General features: G+C 54.4%; 6 protein-coding genes across 6 annotated transcripts; 4 read left to right on the forward strand and 2 right to left on the reverse strand.

Moving 5' to 3' along the window:
- Window positions 1-201: 201 nt before the first annotated feature.
- Window positions 202-7,859, forward strand: GCG54_00003552 (putative transporter C3B8.04c; the record flags this gene model as incomplete). The annotated part of the gene is made up of 10 exons (XM_045403625.1): window positions 202-327; window positions 708-1,054; window positions 1,119-2,286; window positions 2,339-2,683; window positions 2,735-3,512; window positions 3,561-3,688; window positions 4,498-4,534; window positions 4,605-7,046; window positions 7,097-7,205; window positions 7,253-7,859. 10 exons carry the CDS (start codon window positions 202-204, stop codon window positions 7,857-7,859), a joined length of 6,087 nt encoding a protein of 2,028 aa, XP_045259813.1.
- Window positions 7,860-8,101: 242 nt separating this feature from the next.
- Window positions 8,102-8,422, reverse strand: GCG54_00003553 (uncharacterized protein; the record flags this gene model as incomplete). Its single annotated transcript, XM_045403626.1, has 1 exon — window positions 8,102-8,422. The coding sequence occupies one exon, from the start codon at window positions 8,420-8,422 to the stop codon at window positions 8,102-8,104; it is 321 nt and encodes a 106-aa protein (XP_045259814.1).
- Window positions 8,423-9,523: 1,101 nt separating this feature from the next.
- GCG54_00003554 (Target of rapamycin complex 2 subunit bit61) lies at window positions 9,524-12,217 on the forward strand (the record flags this gene model as incomplete). The annotated part of the gene is made up of 1 exon (XM_045403627.1): window positions 9,524-12,217. One exon carries the CDS (start codon window positions 9,524-9,526, stop codon window positions 12,215-12,217), a length of 2,694 nt encoding a protein of 897 aa, XP_045259815.1.
- A 4,080-nt stretch (window positions 12,218-16,297) lies between these two features.
- GCG54_00003555 (Transcriptional activator ptaB) lies at window positions 16,298-18,868 on the forward strand (the record flags this gene model as incomplete). Its single annotated transcript, XM_045403628.1, has 6 exons — window positions 16,298-16,592; window positions 16,663-16,862; window positions 16,915-17,601; window positions 17,651-17,950; window positions 17,998-18,318; window positions 18,377-18,868. 6 exons carry the CDS (start codon window positions 16,298-16,300, stop codon window positions 18,866-18,868), a joined length of 2,295 nt encoding a protein of 764 aa, XP_045259816.1.
- Window positions 18,869-24,101: 5,233 nt separating this feature from the next.
- On the reverse strand, window positions 24,102-24,866 carry GCG54_00003556 (uncharacterized protein; the record flags this gene model as incomplete). Its single annotated transcript, XM_045403629.1, has 1 exon — window positions 24,102-24,866. The coding sequence occupies one exon, from the start codon at window positions 24,864-24,866 to the stop codon at window positions 24,102-24,104; it is 765 nt and encodes a 254-aa protein (XP_045259817.1).
- Window positions 24,867-25,910: 1,044 nt separating this feature from the next.
- GCG54_00003557 (uncharacterized protein) lies at window positions 25,911-26,544 on the forward strand (the record flags this gene model as incomplete). The annotated part of the gene is made up of 2 exons (XM_045403630.1): window positions 25,911-25,915; window positions 25,965-26,544. The coding sequence occupies 2 exons, from the start codon at window positions 25,911-25,913 to the stop codon at window positions 26,542-26,544; spliced, it is 585 nt and encodes a 194-aa protein (XP_045259818.1).
- Window positions 26,545-26,732: the final 188 nt, after the last annotated feature.

Consider the following 26,732-nt stretch of genomic DNA (forward strand, 5'->3'; position numbering starts at 1 on the left):
TCCAAAGCATGGGTTTGCGTATAGACAAGACATGACTACTCGCGTTTGGAGAGAGGAAAAAAGCTTTGCGAAGAAACAGAAGCATGTTTGAATAGGGTGTAGGAATGAGTTGGACAGTACAGGCAGTAATAGCAAGATTCGTCGTTCTCCGAGGATTATATAGAGAGGGCTCGGAATACGACTTGATTTCCACGGGAAAGCATGATAAGAACAACTTCGTTCAAGGAGCTCCCCACGATCACGGGCGACTTGGAGTGTCTAGCATTGAATATGCGCTTCAAGGATGAAACTTTATATCGGTGGTGCATCCACCACTACATCTCTTTGGTAAATAAGGTCACGTCACTGTCTTAGATAATACCCTGATAGATGAATAGATTGCTGGGTCGAGATGGATTTCTGCTCCATCCGAGCGACCTGCAACCAATGGCAACGACACTAATCGCAAGGACGTGGCACCCGCTGAGCTGGATTGCGCTAGGCCCAAATGAAACCAATTACATCGTCACGCGGCTCTTTCAACAAGCTGGGAGACAGGACGACCAACGCTTTCCCCACGTGTTGCAGCCACCACGAAAACGCGGGATGCTATTCCAGTAGCTTAAACACCATCCAGCACGCCTAGGTACCCTGATCCGCGCGCATCGCGATACCCCATCCCGATAAGAAGTCGCACGCGACCGCATTCTGCCACCATACCGCCCCAGGCACCCCAAAGCAATCCCTCCTCTACCCATCAACCAGGCTCTGCGCCGCCAGGACTTCTCATTGACCTCGATAACCCATCATCAGGCCTTCGGGAACGGGGAGGGAGTTCCGCCAACAGCCATAGTACCGCCGTTGCGGACACCGAGAGCTTCGAGCTCGACGACTACAAACCCATTGCCGCGCGCAAGACCGCCGACGATCAAGCCGCCCGGCGCGAGCAGAAGAGACTTTGGAAGAAGCAGTGGCTCGAGCAGCAGGACGACATGAAGTTCTCCCATAGCATCCAGTTTAATGCTGTTCCGGACTGGAGCAGTCATTACATTGCCTACAGCAACCTCAAGAAGCTGTGAGATCCCAATGCCTTTCCCAACCGTACCCCGAGGTCTCAGATGACTAATGACTCGCTGTAGGATCTACCAGCTCGAGAAGACCGTCCACCAGACGAGCGCCGGCGACGCCGAATCGAGACCCCTCATCCGAAATGAAGAACCGGAAGATGTCTTCAGCCGCGCCCTAGGCGTAGAGCTAGAGAAGATCTGCTCCTTTTACGTAGCCAAGGAGGGCGAGCTTCTGGACGAGGTCAACCAGCTGCTTGGCGACGTCGGCAACTTCTCTTCGGAAGATGAGGAGGAGAACGGCGGGCCTAGACGGTCGTTCGGCAGCGGACACCGACCGGGCATGTCGGGAACCAACGGCAGAAGATCCGAGTCGATCGATGGCAACCTGGACGACAGCGATGACGACGAGGACGACGACGAGACCACCGGTCTGACAAAGAGCCGGTCCAGCCTTGGTGGAGGCAGACGCAAGACAGCTCCCAACCTCGGTCACTCCACGACTGAGCTGACGGCGTCGACCGAGCTGACGCTGGGAAGATCGTTACGACGTTACAGCACCACGCAGGACGAAATTCCGGACCAGTCCTTCCTCTACTCGTCGAGCATCATGCTCAAGAAGCGTATCATCAGCCTCTATGTCCAGCTCTGTGAGCTCAAGTCGTACGTGCAGCTCAACAGAACGGGTTTCCGCAAGGTGTTGAAGAAATTCGACAAGATCGTGGACAGGGAGCTGCGCCCCAAGTACATGAGCACCCACGTCGACTCGGCCTACCCCTTCAAGGTGGAAAGCATCAAGACGATCGAGGAGAACATCACCAAGATGGAAAAGGCATATGCTGAGGTTGTCACCAATGGCGACGAGAACCTCGCCAAGAGAGACCTGCGGTCTCACCTTCGCGAACATGTCGTTTGGGAGCGAAACACTGTCTGGAGAGACATGATCGGTATGGAGCGCCGTGCTGAAGCTGCCAGCTTGGGCAGAACACTGCTGGGTAGAGACGGTTTGTCCGGCGCTCGACGACTCCAAGGAGACGACGAGCTCGCCCCCGTCACAAAGGAGGTGGTTACTCCCGTGGGACGCTTCGTCGTCCCGACCTGGGTGGCCAGCACGCCTCTGCTCACTCTTCTGATTGCGTTTGTCATCTTCTTCCTGCTCCTCTTCATTCCCATTATGGAGAAGCCTGAGCAACAAAACTGCTTGGCACTGATCGTGTTCGTCAGTATCTTGTGGGCTACAGAGGTGAGTTCGATGGTCACAGAGTGGAGCAAATCAGAGGTAACACACTTCACAGGCTATTCCATTATTCGTGACTTCGCTTATGATTCCCTTCCTCTGCGTCGTTTTAACTGTCGTTCGCTCAGAGGACAAGCCGCACAGGAGGCTTGACTCCAAGGCTGCCACCTCGTACATCTTCTCGGCCATGTGGACCCCCGTCATCATGCTTCTGCTGGGTGGTTTCACCTTGGCGGCGGCGTTGTCCAAATGCAAGATTGACAAGCGACTTGCAACGTTTGTTCTGAGCAAGGCGGGAACTACTCCCCGGACAGTTCTCATTGCCAACATGTTGGTCGCTGCCTTCGCCAGTATGCTTATCAGCAATGTTGCTGCCCCTGTCCTTTGCTTCTCCATCATCGAGGTCAGTCCAAACCGCTTGGTGCAGACGTGAATCTTACTGACACTGTTTCAGCCAATGCTGCGCACATTGCCCTCTGAGTCCAACATGTCCAAGGCCGTCATCATGGGTATTGCGCTTGCCTCCAATATTGGTGGCATGCTGTCGCCCATTGCGTCGCCGCAGAACGTGGTTGCTGTTGGAATCATGAAGCCGGCGCCTACCTGGATCCAGTGGTTCTTCATCGTCATTCCCGTCGGCGTTGTCTCGCTGCTCGTGATCTGGGTTCTGCTCCTCATCACGTTCCAGCCAAGCAAGGGAACCACAATTGCCCCCATTCGTCCCGTGAAGGAGAAGTTCACTGGCATTCAGTACTTTGTCTCCATCGTCACGATTGTCACAATCGGCCTGTGGTGCGCTAGTCATCAATTGGAAGGCGTCTTCGGTGACATGGGTGTCATTGCTATCATCCCCATCGTTCTGTTCTTTGGTATTGGCATTCTGACCAAGGAAGACTTCAACAACTTCCCGTGGACCATCATTATCCTGGCTGCCGGAGGCTTAGCTCTGGGCAAGGCGGTCAAGTCATCTGGCCTGTTGCACACCATCGCCGGCGTGGTCACCAAGGAGGTCGAGGGCATGAGCCTCTACGGAGTTCTCGTTGTGTTCTCGTCCCTCATTCTCATCATTGCCACCTTCATCAGTCACACGGTCGCGGCTCTTATCATCTTGCCCCTGGTGTTCGATGTCGGCAGCAACATGGACGAGCCTCACCCCAACCTGCTTGTCATGGGTGGAGTCCTAATGTGCAGTGCCGCAATGGGACTGCCTACCAGTGGATTCCCGAATATGAGTAAGTTCCTCGCAGCACTCCCCCTGATTATGCGCTAACTCTCATTAGCTGCCATCATGAAGGAAGACCCGACCGGTCAGAGATATCTGCAAGTGAAGCACTTCATCAGCAGAGGCGTTCCCAGCAGTATCCTCACACTGGCTGTTGTTGTGACCCTTGGGTACGGGTTGATGAGGGTCGCTGGACTAGACTAAGGGCTATCCCGCACACACTTCTCTCACATACACATGCTCGTTCATACACGTGTCACGGTGCATCTGGCATCGTTTTTGTTTTGCGTACACGGAAAAAGGGATCATGAACTCGGAGATATCGGTTCTCGGATAAGTTCAGCACATAGATACTGGCATAGATAGCACTGGGCTTGATTTGGTTATTTCCTTGCGACTGCCACGTATGCAGCGCATAGTTTCGAGGGAAAGTTAGAATGGCGTGCCGAGATATTTCCTACGAAGCAGCGTGCAATTTCAAGTTATTCATCTATCCAAGCATTTCTCCAATAGCTGCAGCTTCATTCAAGCTGCAGTCGAAAGTAAAGTGCCTTAATGCATGTGACGGATGTACAGCAAATCCCGATGTACCACCGGCCAATCAGCAGCTGTTCCCAACAGATGTTGAAGGAGGTGGAGCCTCGCTGCTTCAAGTGGAAGGGTAGTAGCGGGTAGCGGCGCTAGTCCCAAACGGGCGGCGAAAGAGGTCATCGGCTCCCTTGTGGGGACTTCGTCCTGACGTACGGCCGACGACTACGGCGTACCTTACCTACTTTACCAGCAACAAGCATCCAGCCATACCCGAACCGAAGCTCCAACATCTCTCCCGCGCGCGCCATCATGAACGCTTCTCCGCTGCAGTGACGAACCGGCGCAAACGAGACGAACCTCCCTACTGATGACGGTATACTGAATATTTCACACACTCGCCTTGCGGCCCGGCAGTCGCCATGCTCTCAGCATTTACAGCGCGGCCGATCATAGAACTAAAGCAGCGGGATAAGTCCAAGATTGAGACAATCCTCGCGCATGGTGCGTCGTTGCCCCAAATGTAGCCCGCCTCCTGCGTGATGACGCCCCCCTCTCACATACAATTTCACAGGCGACCGCGTCTTCGTCGGCCTCAACAGCGGTGCACTCCGCATTTACCGCCTAAACGAGCTGCCCCCTCCGTCACCGACCCAAGCCAATGGCTCCCAGCCCTCCGCGACGAGCCCGCCGCCGGCAGCCAACAACAATAACCTCAACACCGCCCAACCGCCGCAGAAACCGACGGACCTGCTGCGTGAGATAGATAAATTCTCGACCAGGGCGATCGAACAGCTTGCTATTCTCAAAGAAGCTACTACCATCGTATCGCTGTCCAATTACTACGTCTCGTTGCACGACCTGCAGACCTACGAGCCGATCGAGCAGCTCCAACGAACGAAGAATGCCACCTGCTTTGCTGTAACCTCCAACATCGTGAAAGATGCCGCCACTGGAATACCGGAAATCATCAGCCGCATGGCTGTTGCCGTCCGTCGGCGGCTGTTGTTATGGAGCTGGCAGGAGAGCGAGCTTAGCCCCGACGTCGGCGAGATCACACTGCCGGAATCAATACGGACTGTAACGTGGGCCAGCGCGACAAAGATCGTCTGCGGCATGAACGCCGGCTATGTCATGGTCGATGTTATAAGTCAAGAGGTTGAGGATATCATCAGCCCGGGCTCTGCAACGTCGGGTCAACAAGCCAGTCGCTTCGGAGCGGTCAGCAGCGCGGGTATGGGGTACATGGGTCTGGGAGGATACATGCCGAAACCCCTTGCGGCGAAGCTGTCCGAAGGCGAGCTGTTGTTAGCCAAGGACATCAACTCGATGTTTATCACCGACGAAGGCAAACCGGTTGAGAAACGGCAGATACCATGGCAAGCGGCGCCGGAGCAGATTGGGTACTCTTATCCCTACATTTTAGCTCTGCAGGCACCCTCAAAAGGTTCTCTGGAAGTGAGGAATCCAGAAACATTGTCGCTGTTGCAGACCATCTCTCTTCCTGGTGCGGCACAGCTTCATCTTCCACCACCCAATCTCAGTTTGGCGCATGCAGGCAAGGGATTCCACATTTCCAGCGATCGATGCGTGTGGAGGATGGGTGCTACCGATTACGACTCGCAAATTGATGAGCTGGTCGAAAAGGGCAAATACGATGAGGCTGTCAGTATTCTGAACATGCTCGAAGATGCTCTGTTGCGCAATAAGACGGAGACTCTGCGGGAGGTGAAGATGCTCAAAGCAGAGATGCTCTTCAAACAGAAAAAGTACTACGACGCCATGGATCTGTTCAACGAAGAGGACGTCCACGCCCCGCCTGAGCGCGTACTGAAGCTCTTCCCGCCGTCGATCGCGGGTGAGATGTCGGGATGGGCTCATGGTGCTCAGGAGGAATCGGGCAGTGACGAGAGAGACGGCGAGGAAGAAGTCCATGAAAAAACCAACGGTGACAAGTCAGCCAAGGACGAACCCAGCGAGAGCCCAGCATCCCCCGCGAGGGGTGGCGGTGTTGGCTTTGCAAAGCTTTTCATGGGACGAAAACAGGCACCCGCACCACCGCAGTCGGACACGGCTTCCATCATATCTAAGAGCAATGCGTTGGACGTCGAGGAGACCGACAGCATCAAGGGAAGACTGGCGGAGGACAAACCTCTCGAAGGCGACGATCTTCTGGCCGCTGTCAGAACGCTGGCTGGGTACTTGGTCGGAACGAGAACGCGCCTGCAACGTGTGCTTGATCCCAGTACCGGCAAGCTGAAGCGATCAAACACCAATGGCTCGACTGAAGACGCGATGAAGGGCTTCATGTCACCAGTCCACGGCGAGGAGACGGGAAGCCAACTGGAGGGAGAGCTACTGAGGACTTCAAGAATGGTTGACACGGCTCTGTTCAGAACGTACATGACGACCAGCCCGTCTCTGGCCGGATCTCTCTTTCGACTGCCCAACTTCTGCGACCCAGACGTGGTGAACGAAGCGCTTCTCGCTCATAATAGGTACAACGAGCTGGTGGACTTCTTCAGCGGCAAGAAGCTTCACTCTCAAGCGTTGGAACTTCTCAAGCGCTTTGGAACCGCCGAGAAGCCCGACGAGACCGCCCCTGCTCTGCACGGCCCCCAGCGGACGGTGATGTATCTTCAAAACCTGCCGCCGTCAGAGATTGATCTGATTCTCCAGTACTCTGAATGGGTTTTGAAGGCGGATCCAAAGTTGGCCATGGAGATATTTATTGCTGACTCTGAGAACGCAGAGACCTTGCCCCGTGGCCGGGTAGCCCGCTTCTTGGGCGGCATCAACCCTTCATTGGAGGTCCAGTACTTGGAGCATATCATCAACGAGCTAGATGACACGACCCCAGACTTCCACAATCGTCTAGCGGAGTTGTTCATCAGACAGCTGAAGGAGAAGAAGAGGGATGACGAGTGGGATGCAGAAATGGAACGCTTCGTTGCGTTCCTAAAAACGAGTGGGCAATATAGTCTTAGCAAGGCATTTGGTCTCATCCCGCGAGACGGTACGTTTGACCACTGTTTGCCGGACTTGATGGTTACTGACGTGACGCAGATCCGGCCTTTTACGAAGCTCAAGCTGTCGTGCTGAGTAACATGGGTTCGCACAAGCAAGCTTTGGAAATTTACGTTTTCAAAATGAAGAATTATGCGAAGGCCGAAGAGTAGGCATTGCCTCGTTTAATGTCGTTGCATTAGCTAACCTGCCCAGGTACTGCAACATGGTGCACAAGTCGAAAGAGTCTGCGTCGTCGTCGCCAGACCGATCACGGTCGCCAGATCGATCGCGGAGACCGTCTTCAGCAGGCGATCTCGAGGACTCGACACCATCAATCTACCACACGCTACTCTCTTTGTACCTGACGCCGCCGCCACCTCACAAACCCGCCCATGCACCAGCTCTCGAACTTCTCTCAAGGCACGGTTCACGTCTCCCAGCAGCCTCAACCCTCTCGCTGATCCCCGATGACCTTCCCGTCCGAGACCTTGAATCTTACTTCCGAGGCAGGATCAGATCTGCCAACAGCGTGGTGAACGAGTCGCGCATTGTTGCGCGGTTGCGAGACACGGAACTGGTATCTACGCAAGCCCTTTTGGTGCTCGGCGACGGAATTCCTGGTGGGCAAGGCGGACGCAATAGAAGAGTGGTGATCACGGAGGAACGCCTCTGCGGTGTGTGTCACAAGAGGCTTGGTGGCAGCACCGTCATTTCGGTATTGCCCGATAACAGCGTCGTCCATTACGGCTGCTCGAACAAGACGGCGTCGCACAGGCCGCAGAGCTCGCGGGCGGGAAGTTGGGCTCGTAGGTTTTCGTAAGGGGTGTGCCGTAGGAGTATGAGGAGCCGGGTTGATTAGTGCTGGGAGTTGGTTTCCTTCGTACATATTGGTATTTGCATAGCCAGGGCAAATGGGGAAGCGGCAGCATGATACAGCAATACCCCGTATATAAGGTGGCAAAGAATGTACGATGGCGCTCCGAAACGAGGCGTTGCGTTCGTTTTTCGTAGCTTCAAAGTTTTTGTTCCTTCTCTCTTGCTCTCTTGCTCTCTTGCTCTCTCTCAGTCGTCGTTAGGAGGCGCCTCCTCGCCGTAGTTTTCCTCCTCAAGTGCCTCGTCGACGGCGGTCTTGGAGCCGTTCTTGCCGGCCTCACGCGCCTTGTCCTCCTCCATGCGCGCCGTGAGCTCCTTGTTGATGCTCTCCTGGGCGGTGTTGATGGCCTCGCGCAGGGACTTGAGGTAGGCCGTCTTGTCTTGGACGCCGGAGGTCGGCGGGGCGGGGATGGACTCGGAGTGGGTGAAGGGGTCGTTGGCGGGGGACTTGTAGGTCGCCGTGAACTGGAGGGCCGGAGCGGCGGCGGCACCGTTTACTTCTGATGCCATGGTTCTGTCGTGTCTAGTCGTGGTACGTCAAAGTTTCGCAGTTTGGACGAGCGACGGGAGTGTCAAGGTAGGGGAGCGTGGACGAGGGCAGGGAAGGGGGGTTTGGCGAGAAATGGCGATCGTGATGTGTGTCGTTGGAGGGGGAGGGGTCGGAAAAAGGAAGCATGGGAAAATCAATTATGACGAAAATCTGGCGCTGTGCGGCTTTGCGGGTGCGGCTCCCTCCATTCCAGTGGTGGTGGTCCCCAATGTTCCGCTGAAGATGGGGACTGTCTTTTGTTTTTTCTTGCGCGCAATGACGCTGCGGGGTTACCTTCACCTGTTGCTGGATTTTAGCACCGAAACGGCAAGGTCCAGACACCCACCAGCCAGGCTAGCGAAGGCCAGGGTCGCAACCCGGCGACGGTGCCAGTGATCCAGCAGCACAAGGGGCTGGGGTGAGCAGCACCTAAGAGCGGGGGATGCTGTTAGTCGTCGCGGTGCCTTGGTTTTGGGTTGGTTCAGCCGTCCAGGGCGTCGGTCCTTCACCGCAAACGAAAACGTCGGCCGGCTTCCCCTTGGCAACGGGTCGCTTATCCGTACTCTGAGGTGCATTGGATTGGATCCGGGTTCATATCGATAGGAAGGATAGCCCGCATCTTGCTTGCTGACACCGGAGCAGACTTGCAGCCAAGGCGCACGCGAGACGAGGGTTGGCCTGGCCTGGTGTTGTGCAGACGGGATACACTACCTGGTCGATTAATCGATCCTGTCTATCTCACACGGCCGCCCTTGAGGCCCTTCAAGCCCTTGGACGCAATCAAAATCCACTCGTGGTACTGGATCGCTCATAACCACCACCCTTCCTTCTTTCCTCCCTGACCTCGTATTTTTCGACCCTCTTACATCACCACTTCGCTTCGGTCAGCGCCCTCTCACCCTCCAACTCCTCCCGCATCGCCCACCTCACCTCACCTCACACACCAAGAGGCGAAGAACCAACACGACCACCCGCCACCCTGCTCTCGACAGCAACTCAGCAAACAAACCTTCGAGGCCCGCCCGATCTCGAATCGTCCCAACTCTCCCAAGATGTAACAGACCCCTAACACATCCACGACAATGCAACCAGCACGACCCCCGCCCCGAGCGCCGGGCAGCTTCAGCCCTCTGCCGGGCTCGACAGCTTCCTCCTCCAGCGCACCGCCGCCGCAGCAACGTCCACGACCTCCCGCCCGCGCCGATTCTTCGAGCAGCGAAGAGAACCTCGCTTTACACTTCGTCAAGCCCCGGAGCCACGCACCGAGCGCGCCCACCGCCCCCTCCTCCGCGACGCCGATATATGCCCAATTCACTTCCCAGGCCAACTCGAGCACCGCGAGCCTGCAGAACTTCTCGCGCCCGACCGCCCAGCGATCCGGCACCACACCCGGAGGACCAGCAGGTCCCATAGGAGGAGGAGGGGCAAGCGAAGGCAGAAACCATGACCTGAGCGTCAACACCCACATCGCATCCGCCGCCGCCCGCACCGCGAGCCCCTTGACGAAAGGCCACTCGAGGAAACATAGCCAGACGCCCGGCCTCTTCGACTCGACGCTCCCGTCCACGAGCACCTCGAATCTCTCCCAGGTGGGCATGTCACAGCCCGCCTCCGCCGCATCGTCATCTACACATCAGCACCAGGTACATCACCACCACCAGCAATCGAGTCCGGCCCTCTCAGCCAGCCAGATCGCGGCACAAGCTGCCGTACTGCAGCACCAGAGCAACCAACAGAACCAGCAACAACTACAACACGCTCGACAGCGGTCGCAGACCGTACCGAACCCCAACGGCAGCGACGCCGTCGACAACGTGAGGAGGGGAAGCGGCGCGAGGGGCCCACTCAGCCCGCCTATGCTAAGCCTGACAGAGGCCAGCGCTCCACGAGAGAGTGGTTTTGGGAACCAAGGATACCACAACGGCCTGCTGGGTACTTCGGCCGCGACGACAGCTGCGAACGCCGCCTTTCCACGGTCGGGGCAGACATCACCGGGTCTATCTCAGTCTCAGCAGCAGCAACAGCCTCAACAGCAGCAGCACATCGCCCACCAACAATCACAACACAGCCCAGTTCACTCTGTCCACCCTGTCCATCCCCCGCCGCAACTCATCCCCGATCCGAAACCGGCGAAGCCAGAAAAGTCCAAGGTGAAGCTCTTCTCCCGCCCTGTCAAGATCGGCACCAAGGGCGATCCCAAGGACAAACCGCTCCCGAGCCCGAGCAAGATCGGCAGCGCGCTCGCATCATTACAGCGCGGTAATTTCAGCACCAGCAGTCTGATCGATACCAGCGGCCAGTCCATCTATAATCTCAACAACTCGTCTTCGGCAACCATCCGCGCCGTGCCCGAAACGCCCACCATGGAAAAGCCAGAAGGGCGAGAAAAGGAAAAGAAGCATCACTTTCTGTCGCGGCAGAAGCACAAGCTCAAGGACGAATTCCACCTCCCGCTGTCGTCCGCATCGAGCAACTCGAAACCCACAGACCCCAGTGCCCCGTCGAGTTTATACAGTTTCAACTTACCCCCTAGTCCGGCCCCGACTGCAACGTCGTTTGGCAAGGGACGTCGGGACAAAAAGACTGAAAAGGAGAGCAGCGGCCTCGGCGTCGAATCGAGTTCTCTTCCATCAGAATGGCCTGGGCCAAGCAGTCTGCCAAGCCTGACGCATCAGTCGTCGTATCTCTCCGAACCAATTGATGCAGGCAAGTACGGCCTCAACAGCATGGCGCTCGATGATGCATGGCCGTATCTCAAGGCGAAGATGCTCGTCATCTTTGAAGGCGAAGATTTGCGACAGCCCGTGGAAGACTTCAACAAATTAGTGACACTGCACATACAATACTGCATCCAGCGCAGATCGCCGAATATTATTCTAGAGGACCTGCGCGAACTTCTTGCGACCGGCTTTGCCTCATTGGACCACACCCTCAGGCGCACTCAGGAAGACAAGGTCATTCCGGCGCTGGTGGAGATGTGGCTCATCACCTACACGTCAATTTTGCCATACATGCAGGCCGTCTTCCTTCCTTTGGATCTCGAATTCTCCGGCTGTGGCGTCCTCATGAATCCGGACCAGGCCCGCGACTTTTGGGGCGGCGTCAAGGCGGCTCCGATGTCTACCGATGCACCGCATGTAAGACCGGCCTCGGCCGTCTTTGACGTTCGCCGCATCGTTCTGACCGCGTACCGCGACATTGTCATCCTCCCCCGGTACGAATCACTCAAGACAATATTCTCTCGCCTCTCACTCGAATTCCTCCCGTCGTCATTTGCCTCAATGGCACTAGCTTCTCCCCTCCCGGATCCTGCGCTCTCGTCCAGCCCCGCCGACACTATGAGCATGATGCGCCCTGGGACCGCAATGAGCCTTGACCCGTCTGTGGCAAGCTACAACTCCAACGCGACGACCCTGCTCGGCGATGCAAGTTCCGGGGCTGGCGGGCGCAGTCGTGGTCTCAGCAATGTCAGCTACGCCAGTGCTGGTAGCGATGGGCAACTCCGGCCCTTTACCCGCGAGCAGAACGTCGAGGACTCGAAGCAGGTTACGGAGATGGTGGGCCGCATGCTGCAATGCATGAGCATCCTCGCCAGCCTCGGGGATGTCGCGGGAGACGGCAACGACGAGGGGAACAGGCGGATGGAGGAGCTCTGCCGGCTGCTCAAGCTCAACTGGCTTGGCAGGGGGCGGACGGGTAGGAACCGCCGTGGTATCGTCGGAGGCAGGCGGCGGGATATCCCCGAGTCTGTACGGGAAGGTTTGCGCGTGATTTAGGAGAGGGAATGGACTTGATGGGTTATCGGGGTGGTTCACAGATGGCGCGCGGTCGCAGCGCGCCTTACTTGTCATTCGTTCTGCTTGGCGTTCTTGATGAAAGTTGCAAAAACAAAACACACGGTGTATGGCTACGGCCCCCGTGACGGGATATACCTCGCGAAAAGAAAGAGTGTTTGCCTCTTTTTTTGTTTTATGGAATTTTGCGGGGTGGGCATTGGGAGTGTTTCTTGGGATGCATGGCAGTTGGGGATGGTTGGCATAGATGAAATTTGAGGTTATTCCACAAGGTGAATGATTTGGTTGTTTTTGAGTGTGATGTGTGAGGTAATGTGATGTGATGGGAGGTACGGCGAGATGGTGCGTGGTTAGTGAGTTAGCTACTGGTTTTGAATTGAGATGATAAGGACGTCGTCTGCCATGAGGCATGGACGATTTCATCGTGACCGCGAAATGGAGGTTTTATCATTCGAGCGAATCTTTGCAAAGGGCATGGTGATCCAATCTTTCGGTCTCCCGTAGAGATGCGTTTGTGAAATTAGCCTTATGGATCGCGGACGTCGACCTCGTTGGAGTAGTAGGTCACTATACGCCGAGTCACGACGGTCAAGGAGGCAAGTTGTAGCGGCCCGAAGTTGACGATGCCCATTGAGCCATACAATTAGGTACGTGATGCGAGATTGGGGGGACTGTCATGACAAGTAAGGATATCCTTATTCATGACGATGTTCATGTCACACGAAGAAAAGCTTGAAATTCTCTCAAGGCACGGCACATTCACACGATGTCTATCAAGCACATTGGTCACGGATGCATTCTGGGATGAGTTGTGGAAAAAACATGGGTTATATTTGTTTTATGAAGAGCCATGGCTAGTTGCCCAGGCAAGGCTTTGTGTTTTCCTGTTCTTTGCACATTGTCAGCGAGATTGCTCAAATTCCGAGATTTGCTGAAAAGTGATGGTGAAGGTGAAAGTGTCAGATAGTGATTACTGGCAAGTAACAGGCTCTCCTGCGACGGAGTGCCCGAGTAGACTAGACTTCTTCATGGTCGATTCGGTTGGGAAAAGAAGACAATTGATATAATATCATCATTCAGAGATTGGGGGATGGTGTGTGTGAAGGGGATTTTTTTCTGGTAGCTTACCTGTCAGTGGGAAGCGCAGCGCAGGAACCCCGAGCGCTCTCTGATCTGCTCTGCATTGAGCTTTTGTCAGGCGGTGTGAGCGATCGAGGCCTGCGCTGGCCGTTTGGTATTGGAGAGGAAGTATGGCGTTGGATGATGGGGAAAGGAACGAAGCTTGTGATGCGAGAGAAGAGATTTTATAGATGCGGCTCACGATGGGAATTGTGGGGCGAAGTTCGGTCGAAATTTTTCTGGGGCACGGGCCTTTGGTCTGGAAACGTCTGCTTGGGGAAGGAAAGATTGGGTGTCACGTGGTCGGCTGAACCATTTTCGCTAGACCGAAGGTCATGTGATTTTGATCGGAGATTAGCGCCGAGGAGCCGATGTCTGGGACTGGGGACTCAATGGATCCCCCGCTTCCTCCAAAATGAGGTAAGCTGATTGGATCCCGCGCGGCCCCCTCCTGGGTTCATGTCACCAGACGATGAGAGGACTCGACGAAGACAGCGAGAGACAGAATGTGCGAATGGTGTGCGTCCGGGTGGTTCGGGGAACACGTGGTTGCCATTGAGGGACGCAAAAGGTAGAAACGGATAGGGCAAGACGACGCGATTCCAGCGGTCTGTTCTGCGAGGGCCATTTGTCATCTAATGAACGGGGAGGATGGGAGGCATTTTTTTTTTCTCCTTGCCTTGCTGCTGCGCTGCTCCCGTCGGTGACCATGACAAGGCAGAACCTCCTGCCTCCTGCTTTGCGACAGATGCTTCAACCCCTTGGGACGCGCGGGTCGCTGAAGAAAGACAAAGCTTGCTTTGCTCTTGATGCATAAGCCGCCTGATCGCCGGCCGTTGTGGATAGAGGCATATTCCCGCGTTTAAATGGAGCTTCCCGCCACCTAATTCCGGCATATCCATGCGTGCTGTGCTCGATAGATGCGTAGCGTACCGCTATAATGGAATAGGAACCCGCTTTTCCCATCCAAAGAGGGCAAAGGGCGGGTTCGGGCTGGGAGGTGCGTCTGGCATTGGCAGTTTGGCATGCTGGCCGCCCGCCCACCTCTCGCGCTTCCTTGCCGTCCCTGCTCTGTTCCTGTTTCCCCAGCCCGGGCAGCCATCCACCATCTGCTGCTGTCTGCTGTCTCCTAGCAGGTGTTGTAGGGAGAGCTCTCTGTGACGCTGCAACCTGTCTGCAACACCACGTTGAGCGCCCCCTCCAATCCAATCACCGCCCCTGGGCCGAGTGTCTGATTCCTTAATTTAAATTTTTCTCTGTCTCTGAGAATTTTTTGAGTGTTTGGCTTCATTTTGTTCTGTCGGGGTTCCGAACGTCAACTTCGTCCCGTGTTACGTTTTAGACACAAGAGGACCACGTTAGCTTTACACGACACCCACCCAAAAGACGAACGGAAGGAATAGGACTTTCGGTTTCGCTGTCTGCCCGCTGAGCAAGAAAGACGTGGACAAGGGGAAAAGAAGCTCGGGCAGCCCACTTTGAGTCTTTGCGTCCCTTCTTCAGCCCACCCGCTACCTAGCCAGACCAGACAGCGACAGACGGACAGCCAGCCGACCCCAGCGCGCTGGCACCGCACACGCTACGGATACGCTGCCACGCTGCTGCCAACCTTACCACGCTAGGTACCCAGCCCAACCCACTCGACCCCCCAAAATCCGCAATTCATCAGGTCCAGCTAGCTAGTACCTTACCTTACCTCTGGACCTCACCCGCCATACTGCACCGCATCTCGCTCGCTCTCCCGTCTTCCTGGTAAGGCGACGCGCGAAAAAAAGGCTTGTTCCTGCTCGCCAGCGCGGCACATTGCAGTGCTCATCTCTCGCTCTCTCTCCCAGTCTCTCGACGTGTGCAATAAAAATTGGGCTTGTTGGATACCTTACAACATAAACCCGCCGCCACCGCCGCTGCGAATGTCATCGTCGACGACGTCTGCGCCTGCGTGCTGAAGGAAAAAGAAAAAGGCTCTGGGCCTCGTCGTCTTTTTCCGTCCACCCACTCTCTCACGAGACCTCTCAACCCTCTCAGTCTGTCCGCTCGCTTCGCCTCACCTCGCTCCCGCTATCTCGCGACCCTTCGACACCACGTCGTCGTATCTCTGACTCTCGCACACTCTCTTTCTACTGTATCTGCTCTACGGGCCCCGGAAACCTTTACCTTTACGATAAACCAGCAACTCCATTTTACCTTCTCCGTCGCCACGCCACGCTTTTTTCCCGACCCCCCGACTCGCTCGTCGCCCGTCAGTCTGTCTCGCTACCTCTCTGTCTCTCTCGCTCCAGCAGCTCGGGCTCTTCCACTCTCGCACACACGCACACCTATTCCCTCTCTCTTTTCCTCCCGCAGGCTTCCCAGTCCCAGGCCCAGCACCCTTCTCCCCCGTCATCGGGCTGCCTTAGTCGCACCCACCCACTCCCCGAACCCTTTCCCATCCAGCTCTTTTGTTTGTCGTCGCATCCCCGACCAACTTCCCTACCCAAATTATCCTGCTTCCCGCCCCCGTCCTCCGTCCTCCGTCCTCCACGTCGATCATCGATGCCTTCTCGGTCCCCTTTCGCCTGTTGACCCGGCCGCCCAAAACTTGCACCATCACGACGGGCAAAAATCGACTTGCTCTCCTATCGCAAACCCCGATAACGCTAGTCGAAATCCGCCAGCCCACGCAACCCGCATCCGCGCGATTGAGAGACCACTCTCCCGCGTCTCGTAAATCCCGAACGCCAGCTGCCCCCATCGCTTCTTCGCGTCGCGCCATCGCAACCCAAACTCCCACGCTCGCATCCCACCACGCCCGCAACGCCCTCGTGTTTGCTTCGCGGCCGCCGATTGCCCATTTCTATTCGAGACGAGAGCCACGTTCGGGTGTTTTCTGCAGGCGCATGAGATAGTGCGGAGGGAAGAGACGTCGATATCCACGCCGTGGATTATCGACACGCTGAAGACATGATGACGAGTATGGGACCATCGTTTGCAGGTCATCCTGCCGGCATGCAACAACATCCAGGCGTCCCAGGCCATCCCATGGGCCCGGGTATGCCTCACAACCCAAATCAGCAAGGCCCGCCGGGCGGTGGAATGCCTCACCAGATGCACATGGCGGTATCAGGGCCTGGTGGTCAGGTCAATCCAAACCAGTTGATGGGCGGCATGCCGCCGGGTGCTGGTGGTCCGAACGCTCACGCTTTGCAGCACCTCAACCCCCAGAACCCAATGTTCCAGCAGAACCAGTTCGCCCAGAATTGTATGTTTGACGGCTCTCCGCGTCCCCTTTCGTCCTATGTCCCTCCCCCCCCGCTGACCTCGACCTACAGTCAACAACCCGGCCGCGATGGCGCATGCCACCCAAATGGCGCAGCAGAGGTTATTTCAGCAGCAGCAGCAGGCTAGGCAGGCGCTCATGGCTCAACAAGCCTTCAACGCGAACATGGGTGTCAATGGCATGCCTATGGGTATGCCCATGAACCCCCAGATGGCGGCCCAGATGGCGGCCATGAGGCAGGGCATGCGGCCGGTATGTATAGCGCGCCCGCGCGGGTGACCAGAATGTTGACAAAAATCTACAGCAGGCGCATACTCCCCAGGCCCAGGCGATGTTGGCACAGCAGATCGCTCTTCAGCAGCAGGCTGTCGCGCAGCAGAACCAGCAGATACAACAAGGCCAGCAACCCGGTCAGCCGGTCCAGATGAACCCTCAACACATGCAGCTGCAGCAGGCGCAGATGGCTGCCTCGATGCAAGCGCAACAGCAAGCTCAGCAACAGCAACAGCAGCAGGCTCAGCAGCAACAGCAACAGCAGCAGCAGCAGCAACAACAACAACAGCAGCAGCAGCAGGCTCAGCAGCAGCAACAGCAGCAGCAACAACAACAGGGTCAGCAACCTCCAGGCCAACCTCAGCAGCCGCAACCTCAGCCCCAGCAAACCCCTCAACAGACACCGCAGCAGCAGCCCGCGCAGCCCGTCAACCCGCAATCTGCTGGTCAACCCACTCCGTCACAAACACCAGGTCCACAACCGAATCAACAGCCGCAGCCTCCCCAGACTCAGGCTCAACCGCAAGGCCCCCCTCAGATGCAACCTCAGCCTGGACAGCCCCAAGTGAACCCACAGCAGGCCGCTGCTGCTCAGGCGGCCATGGCCAACAGCATGGCTCTGGCACAGCAGCAGGCCCAGCAGCAAAGGAGGGAAGGAATGAAGGGACACTGCTTGCTGAAGCTCATGCAGTTCAGCGAACACCTGAGCGGTTTTACTGTACGTCGCATTCGGAAGTGGCGCAGGCATCGTGCTGACTGACTTTTAGGGATCTAAGGGCAAGGACGACCTCACGTACTGGAACATGTTCGTGAGCCAATTCTTCTCTACCAAGGGTGTCTTCCGTCACTCTGTCCACATCACGGACATCGAAGATCAAGCCGACAAGCAATACGAAATCACATACCCCGCGCTTCCACGATACTTCCACACGCACTTCGACAGTGGGGTCAAGAACATGCAATTGATCATGGAGAAGGGCACCACGGATCGACCGCTGCCTGGGGATGGCCACTGGATTGAGAACACAAAGTCGAGTCTAGTCTACTGGTTCGATAACGGCTCTCACGTAAGTCTGGTTCCGTCTCTCTGCGTTGCCACTACTAACTCGGATAGCTTGTCGCAAACGGTACCGTCCGAGCTCATTTCGACGCGGAGCAGAAGATTGAACTCTTTGAGTTCTTGACAAGTAGCCACGAAGAGTACATCTCACGCAAGGCCGTCATTGAGGCTGCAAAGCCCGTACATAACTGGGTCAAGGAGTGGCACAAGGTGAACTCCCAAGACAGCAAAGCCTCCCCGGAGATGAGCAAGAAGGGCAAGGCCAGGATGATGAAGTCCCCGCAACACCCCCCTCCCGACGCTCTAGTGGACCTGCCAGAGTCGGCTGTGAAGAGGGGCATGGGCGTCACGGAAGCTGTCTTTCAGTTCCTCGAGGTAAGCGTCGCTCACCCGTGCATGCATACGGATCATCGACACTAATGATGACGTGCAGATTGCTGAAGTGATCGGCCAAATGAACCCTCTGTTCTCCTACTGCCATGCTCACAGCAACCTCGGCCCGTACGCCGCCCTGGAGCAGTACGTCAGCCAGATCAACTCCGCACCGCAAAATATGAACGGTCAGGCCATGCCCGGCCAGGGCCCGCGGACGCCCAGCTTTGGGCAGTTCCCAATGGGCGCGAGCCCGGCTCAGCCGCATATGCAGCTTCCTGGGTCGCCTCATGTCACCGGTAGCCCTGCTCCGGGCCATATGCAGGCACCCGGCATGCAGATGCAGCAGAGCCAGCAGGGAACCAGCTCCAGCGGACCAAGTGCGAACACATCTCCGGCTTCCAACAAGCGAAGACGTCCCTCTGGTGTAAAGATGGAAGAGGACGGTTCCTCCGCCCCTACACCCGGCGGCCCTCAGGTGAACGGTGTCCAGAACAAGGGCAAGCCGCCCACGCCGCGGATGCAAAAGAGGCTGAAGGGTAACCCGGCGTAACCTTGAGGATCGCGTCGTCATCAAGGTTCTGCTCTAATACGAGTCTGGTTTTCCAGGCTCAGTAATGCCTTTTTTATGTCATCATTATGCAGCATGGCGGCGTCTAGTGCTTGGCTTTTTGGCTCTGGGGTTCTCAGGGCTGTTCATATTGCGGGTGTTCGGCAAGCATATCGGTCGTTCGGTGCTGGCTGGCGATCATACCCGACCAAAGGTCCTCGCGCGTTCTCGTTCGATGGCCAGATCTCAGTCTCGGGGGGCAGGCAAGTTCCTGCCCGTTCACGAGATGAGATATCACCAATTGCCTGCAGCGCATTTGGAGGTCTAATAACGTCAACGGCGCATTCATTTGTCGAAGGGAGCAAGGGCAGCAAGCTGTCGCCCGTCCCGAACGAGACGCGCAGAGGCTAATCCGAGGTGACATTTAATGTTGTCCGATTTGTGCCTCCACACACACAAAATCAACCTCCCCCTGTACGATATCATGCTCGACCTATTGTCCAGATCGGGCTCACTGTTTCATGTTTATTTTCCCTACCACCTTAGGTCGCGAAGCTGTTGTTCCTTGGTTCCCGCCCAAACCTCGATAAGTCTTAGCAAACTTCTCATAGTTGTATTTGGCGAGGAACTAGTTTTGAGAAAGGGGAGGGAAAGATGACGGGTTCCTAAAAAAAGAAAGTTTTGTGGAATTTCCTGGCGGAAGTTTTATCAAAGGGCGGCGGAGGGATTTGGTGTTTCGTCGGCGCAGTGTCTCTTGTCTATTGTCTCAAACGTGCTTTATTCTCGCAATTGCTCTGCGTAACTCTCTCGTCTTTTTGGTTTTTTTCAAAGTTTTTATCTCAAATACCTAGTCTCTTGTCGGAAAGGAATATGCATACCCAGATTTTTGACAGGAAAACTTGATTAGTTATTGTCTATGACATGCGTTTTGGTGATGCGTGAACCTAGTTTGGTGATGTAAATGGTCCGACGATTGAATCTGCAAGGGAAGATTGAGTGACTTGGAGACACGGGATATTTCAGGAGTGGGAGTCTCACGAAGGCGCGCTTCCAGGGAGCAGCTTGCTATGGTGTTCCGACACCGAGAGATGGATCAAAACTTTGAGCATTGAAGTATCTGCCGATATAAAAACTTGGATTTCCTTCTTAGTGACGGGACACGGATGTATCAGGCAAGGCTTTTCGACCAATCATAGCTTCAAAATGCTCAACGCTTCTCAGGAGGGTCGCAAGCCAAAGCCTCTCTGGACGTGCTCGAACCCAGGGGTCAAGGCTACTTGGGATGATAGCTCGGGCGGTTGGGTTGAATACTTACTCGGTTGGAGAAGGTGATGAAGGACGATGGCGAGGGGATGGGGCTGTTGTCTTACCCCTCGAGTGGTTTTTGCCTCCGGGGATCTGGGTGTTTAGTCACGGAACGAAGTCGAGAGCAGATCGACCGCTTTGATTTCGTCAACTTCCGCGGTATTGCCGCTGATTTCGTCGGGAGAGGGATAAGGGAGCAAGGCCATGTTTATATATGCTAATGGGGGTTGGTAGTTTGAGGTTGTGCTTGGAAGGATTGAGAGAATATTTAAAAGATGGTGATGCGAACGGTTTCCTCTTTAGGCAAAATCAAGACCTCTTGAGTTGTGTCTTGAATGATATGGCCTTCGTTCTGCACCGGAGCATCTGAAATCAGCTGTCCTTGTTGTGGGATCCTCGCGGTCGGGTCTCTCATGAAGTCTGATCAGTTCAGTGTTGTCTGTCTCTTACATTCTGCGAGCATTCTCCGGTATAAATGGACAGACTGTTCGTGAAGCTGGTTGTTTTGCTGCTCCGGGGGTGGTAGGTAGGCTGACTAGTGTACGAGCGGTGTTGCGTTGACTTCAGGTTGGTCGTTCCTGCCTTCAGCTTCTCACAATGGCATTCATTGCAGATCGCGGGAGCATTGGTTGGTGGGAGATCTGCGTTTAAATATGCCATCTGACGTAGGGCCGGCCGGCTTTCGTAATGTCTTGCTATAAATGTATGCGAAATCCCAAAGAGGGGAGGATAGAAAGAAGAACACAATCCTTGCGAGCGCGGTTGCGAGCGATCGGTTCCCCGCACAAGGTTCACTATGAGTTTCACATGTTTAAGTAGGTTTCGTACAATGCGTCTTACTTGGAAGGTGATCATAGAATAGGCTCGTCGCCGCTGGAATACGAAGATGCGACTGGGGGTGACGGACGAGGGAACAAGATTTTGCGCATGGTGGTGTTCTTCGAATGGGAGATGTGGCTGACTCTAGCAAAAAGACGATCAGGTTTCGATTCAAATCGGAGACGTAAATGGAGTCCCATTTCAGTTTCCTTGTGGATGCGGTGTTGGACGACGGCAATGCCAACTTATGTACTTCTCATGGGGTGTCAGCGGACGATGACTGACGCGTGGTGACTGAGGATTTGCAGCTATAAATTTCTGGAAAGAAATTCAATTAGGTTTTGAGACAAAATTGCAAACAATGTCAATTCAGTGTGACTAGGCCCATAGTCAATAGGTAATTTTCGTTGCTAGAATGCCAGCGCAGCTTTTGAGGATTAGTGTACTCAAATGCGTCCAGCTGATAGATATGTCTGTTTCCTGTTGGTGGACTTTGAACCAGAAGAAATAGATTCATGATGATAGAAATGAAGACGAATTGAGCATGTAAAGGAAACGTAGACTATCCTGACTGTTGGGTGGTTGCCGCATAGTCAGTGCTGATGTCCATGGAGTTAGGCTGCCACGCTCTTTTGGACAACAAGATCAGAGCAATCACAATCGTGGAGAAACGAAACGAAACGAAAATTTTCACAGTGAGAAAGCTTTTATATTGCAAGACTGTCTCGGGCAGTCCGCACGGTTGGGCGCTCTAGATGTGTGTGGTGACGGCGGGCAGCACGAGGCAAGTGGTCATGATATGGCAGTAGTATAAAAGGCGTCCGAGGCTCTCAACTTCTTGAGAATGCCAGAATTTACGTAAAGTGTCGCTTCGTTTACTTTTCTTCAAAAGCTCAGACAAGCGCAAGGTCGTTCTTCAGCACACTTCAGGAGTAGCCAGTTGCATGTTGGGAATGAAGGTCGCCGGAGTGCTTTGGTTATCATTATCGAATAATCAAGGAATGATGAACGACGACGGGCTTGGGTATTGCATCTTTGTTTGCTTTAGATCAGGTAACAGCGCCGTAATACACATGATATAGGTTATGCGGTTGTATTAAATGCCATCACGCATCCTGATAGCGCTATTTTGTTGTGGCTTGGTAAAAGTGAAGGCCCCTGTTTTTTTAATATTATTTTCGTACTTCATTAGAGGTAGGTTCAACACAACAGAAAGGCATGATAAAAGCAGCTGACAGGTCCTCCGCGAATGGAATTAACCCACAGACCAATAACTTCCGAATGTCCGCGCTGGTAAAGCCGAGCAATTCGGGTGATCCCAACATCCCGCATCCCATACGTCGAGATACTAGATATGATAGCATTCTCTTTCATTGCTGTCTGTCTCTACGATCCTCAGTGCGTACCATCTGTTATTCAGGTTTATTTTGCTGGAGCAATCACGTGAGCACGACCGAACACTTTGGGCGGTTGGTGAGATCTTTTGGGAGTATCAGCGTCCTTATGACCCGTTCTTGCATGTCTACGACTCCAAACGCCTCACGACGAGTTTATTTTTGTGTGGCATGTACTCTGTTTGACTGCAAAACTTATACTTGTGGACTTCATCCGTCATAGAAAGGGAGGGAACTCATAGAGTTGATTAGTGTCGTGTTGTGTTTGGTGATGGGCAGTATAAAAGCGCATGAAAGTCCACCAATTCCTCGACAACAACAGCAATGGGGCATAACTGGACCCTCTTTACGAATGACTAGAGTCTAAGCTGGAGTCAGCTGCAAGGACCTTCTGTCATCGCATGTAACATTGGGTAGCTGGCTCCATCATGGGGACAATGTTCGCCTTATGAATGCAAAAGTGATGACCGACGACGACGATGGACGGGGTAATTGCGCATTTTCTTGTCCTCGATTTGCTGAGATCGTGGGCATACGTGTAAGACGGACAGATCTCGACGAATCAGACGTGTACACAGCGTGACCGACACTCTCTATTGCGGTTCAGTATACAAGAAGACACCATGCCTCGGGTTTTATGTTCTTGATGCAGTTTAGGAGCAATAAGTGAGAGAACTCGGGTATGAAAAAAAAAACCACTGACAAATCTTTAAGGATTTTCCAAGAGACCAATGAGCTGCTGTTGGAGTGCGACCGGATATGGCCTTGACGTGCCACACGTCGTAGTCCTAAAACCATATTGTCCTCATTCACTGCTATTTGACCCTACAGTCGACAGTGTATTCTACATGCAATTCAAGGGTTTTGCTCGAGCAAATCCCTTATCACGACCGAGCGTGTGTTGGCGGTGTTGTAATCCTTAAGTGCATCCGGCCTCTCCAAAGCTCCATGGGGGAAAACGAAAAGCTTGATTGTTGGGCTGTATGGTCAGTGTTCTCCGTTGAGTCAAAAGTTTCATCCTCGCGGGCATTATTCTTCTTCATGATGGAAGGGACGTACCACAGAGGTCTTGGATAGGCCGTTTCCGTTGTCACACGGATCTTGAATCCTGTAGGCGGTGACTGGCTTTCAAACTATATAATGCTTTCAAGAAACAGAAAGGTGAGTCTTTCGTGGCACAAAAATTGCCCATTGATGAGGACTTTTCAAAGAAAAGGATCTCCTACGAGTCTCGAGTGAGGGTTTTAGATCTTCTGGAACAGCTGGAGAGCCCGGCCGAGATGTCTTTTCATAGCCCTCTCCCAGTATTTTCTGCCCGATATTCCTCGTCCCTGATGAAAATACTCTCAGGATTCTTGAGACGTAGGCATACAACGAATGGAGCCCGTGGAGGTGTGGTATGTGTTCTCGGCGGATTGCCATCTAGCTCTACTCAGCTTTTGTACAGCTAGTGCTAGTAGAAGAACGACTCGAACATTTGAAGCAACCAGATGAGTGGCCGAGTTTAGTATTTATACTCTGTGCAAGCCGAGTACATATGGGCGGATGATTGCCTCACAGAGGCTGTCACAGGGATTACCGAGCGTCTTGGAACTATAGTTTATCTTCAATAATCTCTTCGAAACCAGCGTGCTTCAATCCTCTAACCTAGCTAATAACCTAGCTAGTTAACTTCGACAGCCCAATGTCTTTCTTCCAAACCGCAAACATCAAAGTGTTTACTCGGCCGCAGGCTCGGCGGGGGCATCTTCCGCAACAGGAGGCGAAGTAGCGGGAGCAGCAGGAGGCGTGGCCACGGCAGGCGTCTCCGGCAGGGTGATAACCGCAGGAAGAACATCCCGTCCGTCTACATCCACAATGACAATCAGCTTCAGACCGTTCGGTCCTCCAACCCACTCCAACATTCCACCCAACGCTGCCTCCGCGATTCCATCGAGCCGAGCCTCACGGACAACGTCAGATACAACCGGACGGCCCCCAGATACATTGACAGATGGAACATTGACGTTGATAAAGCCAATCTGACCGCCGACAATCACCTGCTGCTGCTGCTGTCCACCCCCCATGCCCATCATGCCTCCGGGGCCGTAAGAGTGCAACCAGTTGACGCCGTTAGCGTAGGTGAGAGCCAGAGGCCAGCCGGGAGCGCCCATCTGCTGCTGCTGCGGGAAACAGGGGACGGAGTAGTTGATCAGCTGAGGAGGCTGGTAGATCGGGACGGCGACGGTGTTGGTGCCGAGGTTGCTGGCTCCGGGGAGGGACGCGACGTGGCCGTTGCGCGTGAAGAAGAGCGTCACCTGCGCTTCCACGACTGGGTCGGCGCGGCCTATGCGGACGACGGAGTTGCGGACGAGGGTGAGGATGTCGGCCTTGGTGGCGGCGGTCGGGCAGAGGCGGAGGTGGAAGCTTCTGATCCAAGGGGGAGCGCCGTTGGGAGGCAGGGAGTAGAGGTGGGTTTCAAGGATGATGTGGGGGTCGGCCATGTTGAGCTGGACTTTAGTCTTGTTAGTGAAGGAGGCCTTTGTGAAGGGGGAGGGAGATGATGATACCTGAGATTGGTGTGGAATTGCTTGATGTGGGAGCTGTGGTGATGGTTGGTGCTTGGTTTGAGGCTACTCCGAGAGACAACCCTTGGGAGATGCTGTTGGAACTTCGATGATAATGAATGGATTTTCAAAAGGGTGACTTCTTTATCTACCTCAGTTATCATTGAAGGCACGTAAACAAAGTCGCCCCGGCGATGGAAGAGAGATTTCCTTCTTATACGGAGCTACGGGCTTTGTAGTGATTCAGGCCGCGAGGTATCGACTTGAGATTCATTCACAGTCACACAGTCTGGTACGGTAGTATTTCACAGCTAAGTAAGTCTGCAGACGACAAGGTGTCTGAGGTATACCCCTGAAGGGGGAACGAGTTCTTCTCAATCATCTTGTGGGTTAACGTACCGCCATCATATGGTCTGGCAGTCTAGAAAGATGGAAATCTCTGGCGTTTTTTCATTTGTTAGGTACAGTATGAACATATGAGAAACCTACACAGATGATTGCCAAAGTGGCTATGATAATGATAGAAGATCCATGTTAAACTTAGTAAATTAGATATGTGAAGCTTGAGCGAACTCAATGAGAGAGGATATTCTCCGCTGTTTGAAAGAACCACTGTGAGTACTTGAGCTAAAGATTTCTCATCCTTGTTCAGGTTGATTATTATGGGCTTATTCATGCCTGCATGATCTGGGGTGTTGTCTTGCTCCGTGTCTTCTTTGATCATGAACCTGGTGCTTACAGTATTGCCTGCAAGTCGAAGAAGAGGTCGAGCAGACTGGCTTTATGTAAGGAGAGGAAACGTCAGTTTAAAGGTATCCTTGCCGAAGCTGCTGTTGTGTTTCCCCACGGATAGGTATGACGCAATATGCATCTCGGTTGGCATGCTCACCTGCAAAGAAAACAGCTACCTACTTATCCCAAGCAATCTCAGTTGTCAATTAGCAAAACACGTTACTTTGAAACCTCTTCGAAATTCCAGCCATGGGGTGAGTACTTCTCATATTCGCTCAGGTTTCCCAATTGACCGTGGATCAGGAACCCAATCGAGGGCCCTCTGACAGGCCGTTGCGCCTGCTCCCACGTCCGCTACACCCTCTCATCATCCCCGCTCATCGTCCACGCATGCCACTGCACGTACTGCCAGCGGGAGACGGGCACCTCATTCGCGCTTAACGCGCTGTACGAGCCGGACCGCGTGCACACGACGCTATCGACTGGTGAAAGCGGCGAGGAGGCCGAGGCGCGGCTCCTGCGGAAAGGCATCCCGACCGCGACGTCGGGGACGGAGGGTCAGGTCATGGTGCGGTGTCCGGAGTGCTTTACGGTGGTGTGGAGCCATTACTCGGGAACGACGAGGAGCCTGCTGAAGATTGTGCGGGTGGGAACGATTGATGGGCTTGTGGACGGGGAGAGGTACCTTCCGTCGGGAGGCTTGAGGCCGCATGCGCATATCTTTGCTGGAGATGGGAGTAAGAGGCACGGGTGGTTTGATATTCCGGAGGGGGATGTGGTCTTTGAGGAGTACGGGCCCATGGAAGAATACTGGCCCAAGGAAAGCTTGGAGAGATACAAGGCCTTCTCTGACCGAGTGCGCGCAAAGAACCGGGAAAGTTAGCCTGGAAAGATCAGTCTATCCATCTCAAGTTATTGTCAGACCTTCAACAACTGGCGCTTTCAATTGTTGAACATTAGAGTTTTTGTTACAATGAGTCCGTGAAGTCCGGCTTAGGACGCCGAAAGCGGGGCCACCTCCGGACATGAATACCGCACATGCTTCCGGACTAGCCGCTCTTGCTTCAAACA

The sequence above is a fragment of the Colletotrichum gloeosporioides genome (assembly GCF_011800055.1).
Source record: "Colletotrichum gloeosporioides strain Lc1 chromosome Unknown consensus_74, whole genome shotgun sequence".
NCBI classification, from domain to species: Eukaryota; Fungi; Ascomycota; class Sordariomycetes; order Glomerellales; family Glomerellaceae; genus Colletotrichum; species Colletotrichum gloeosporioides.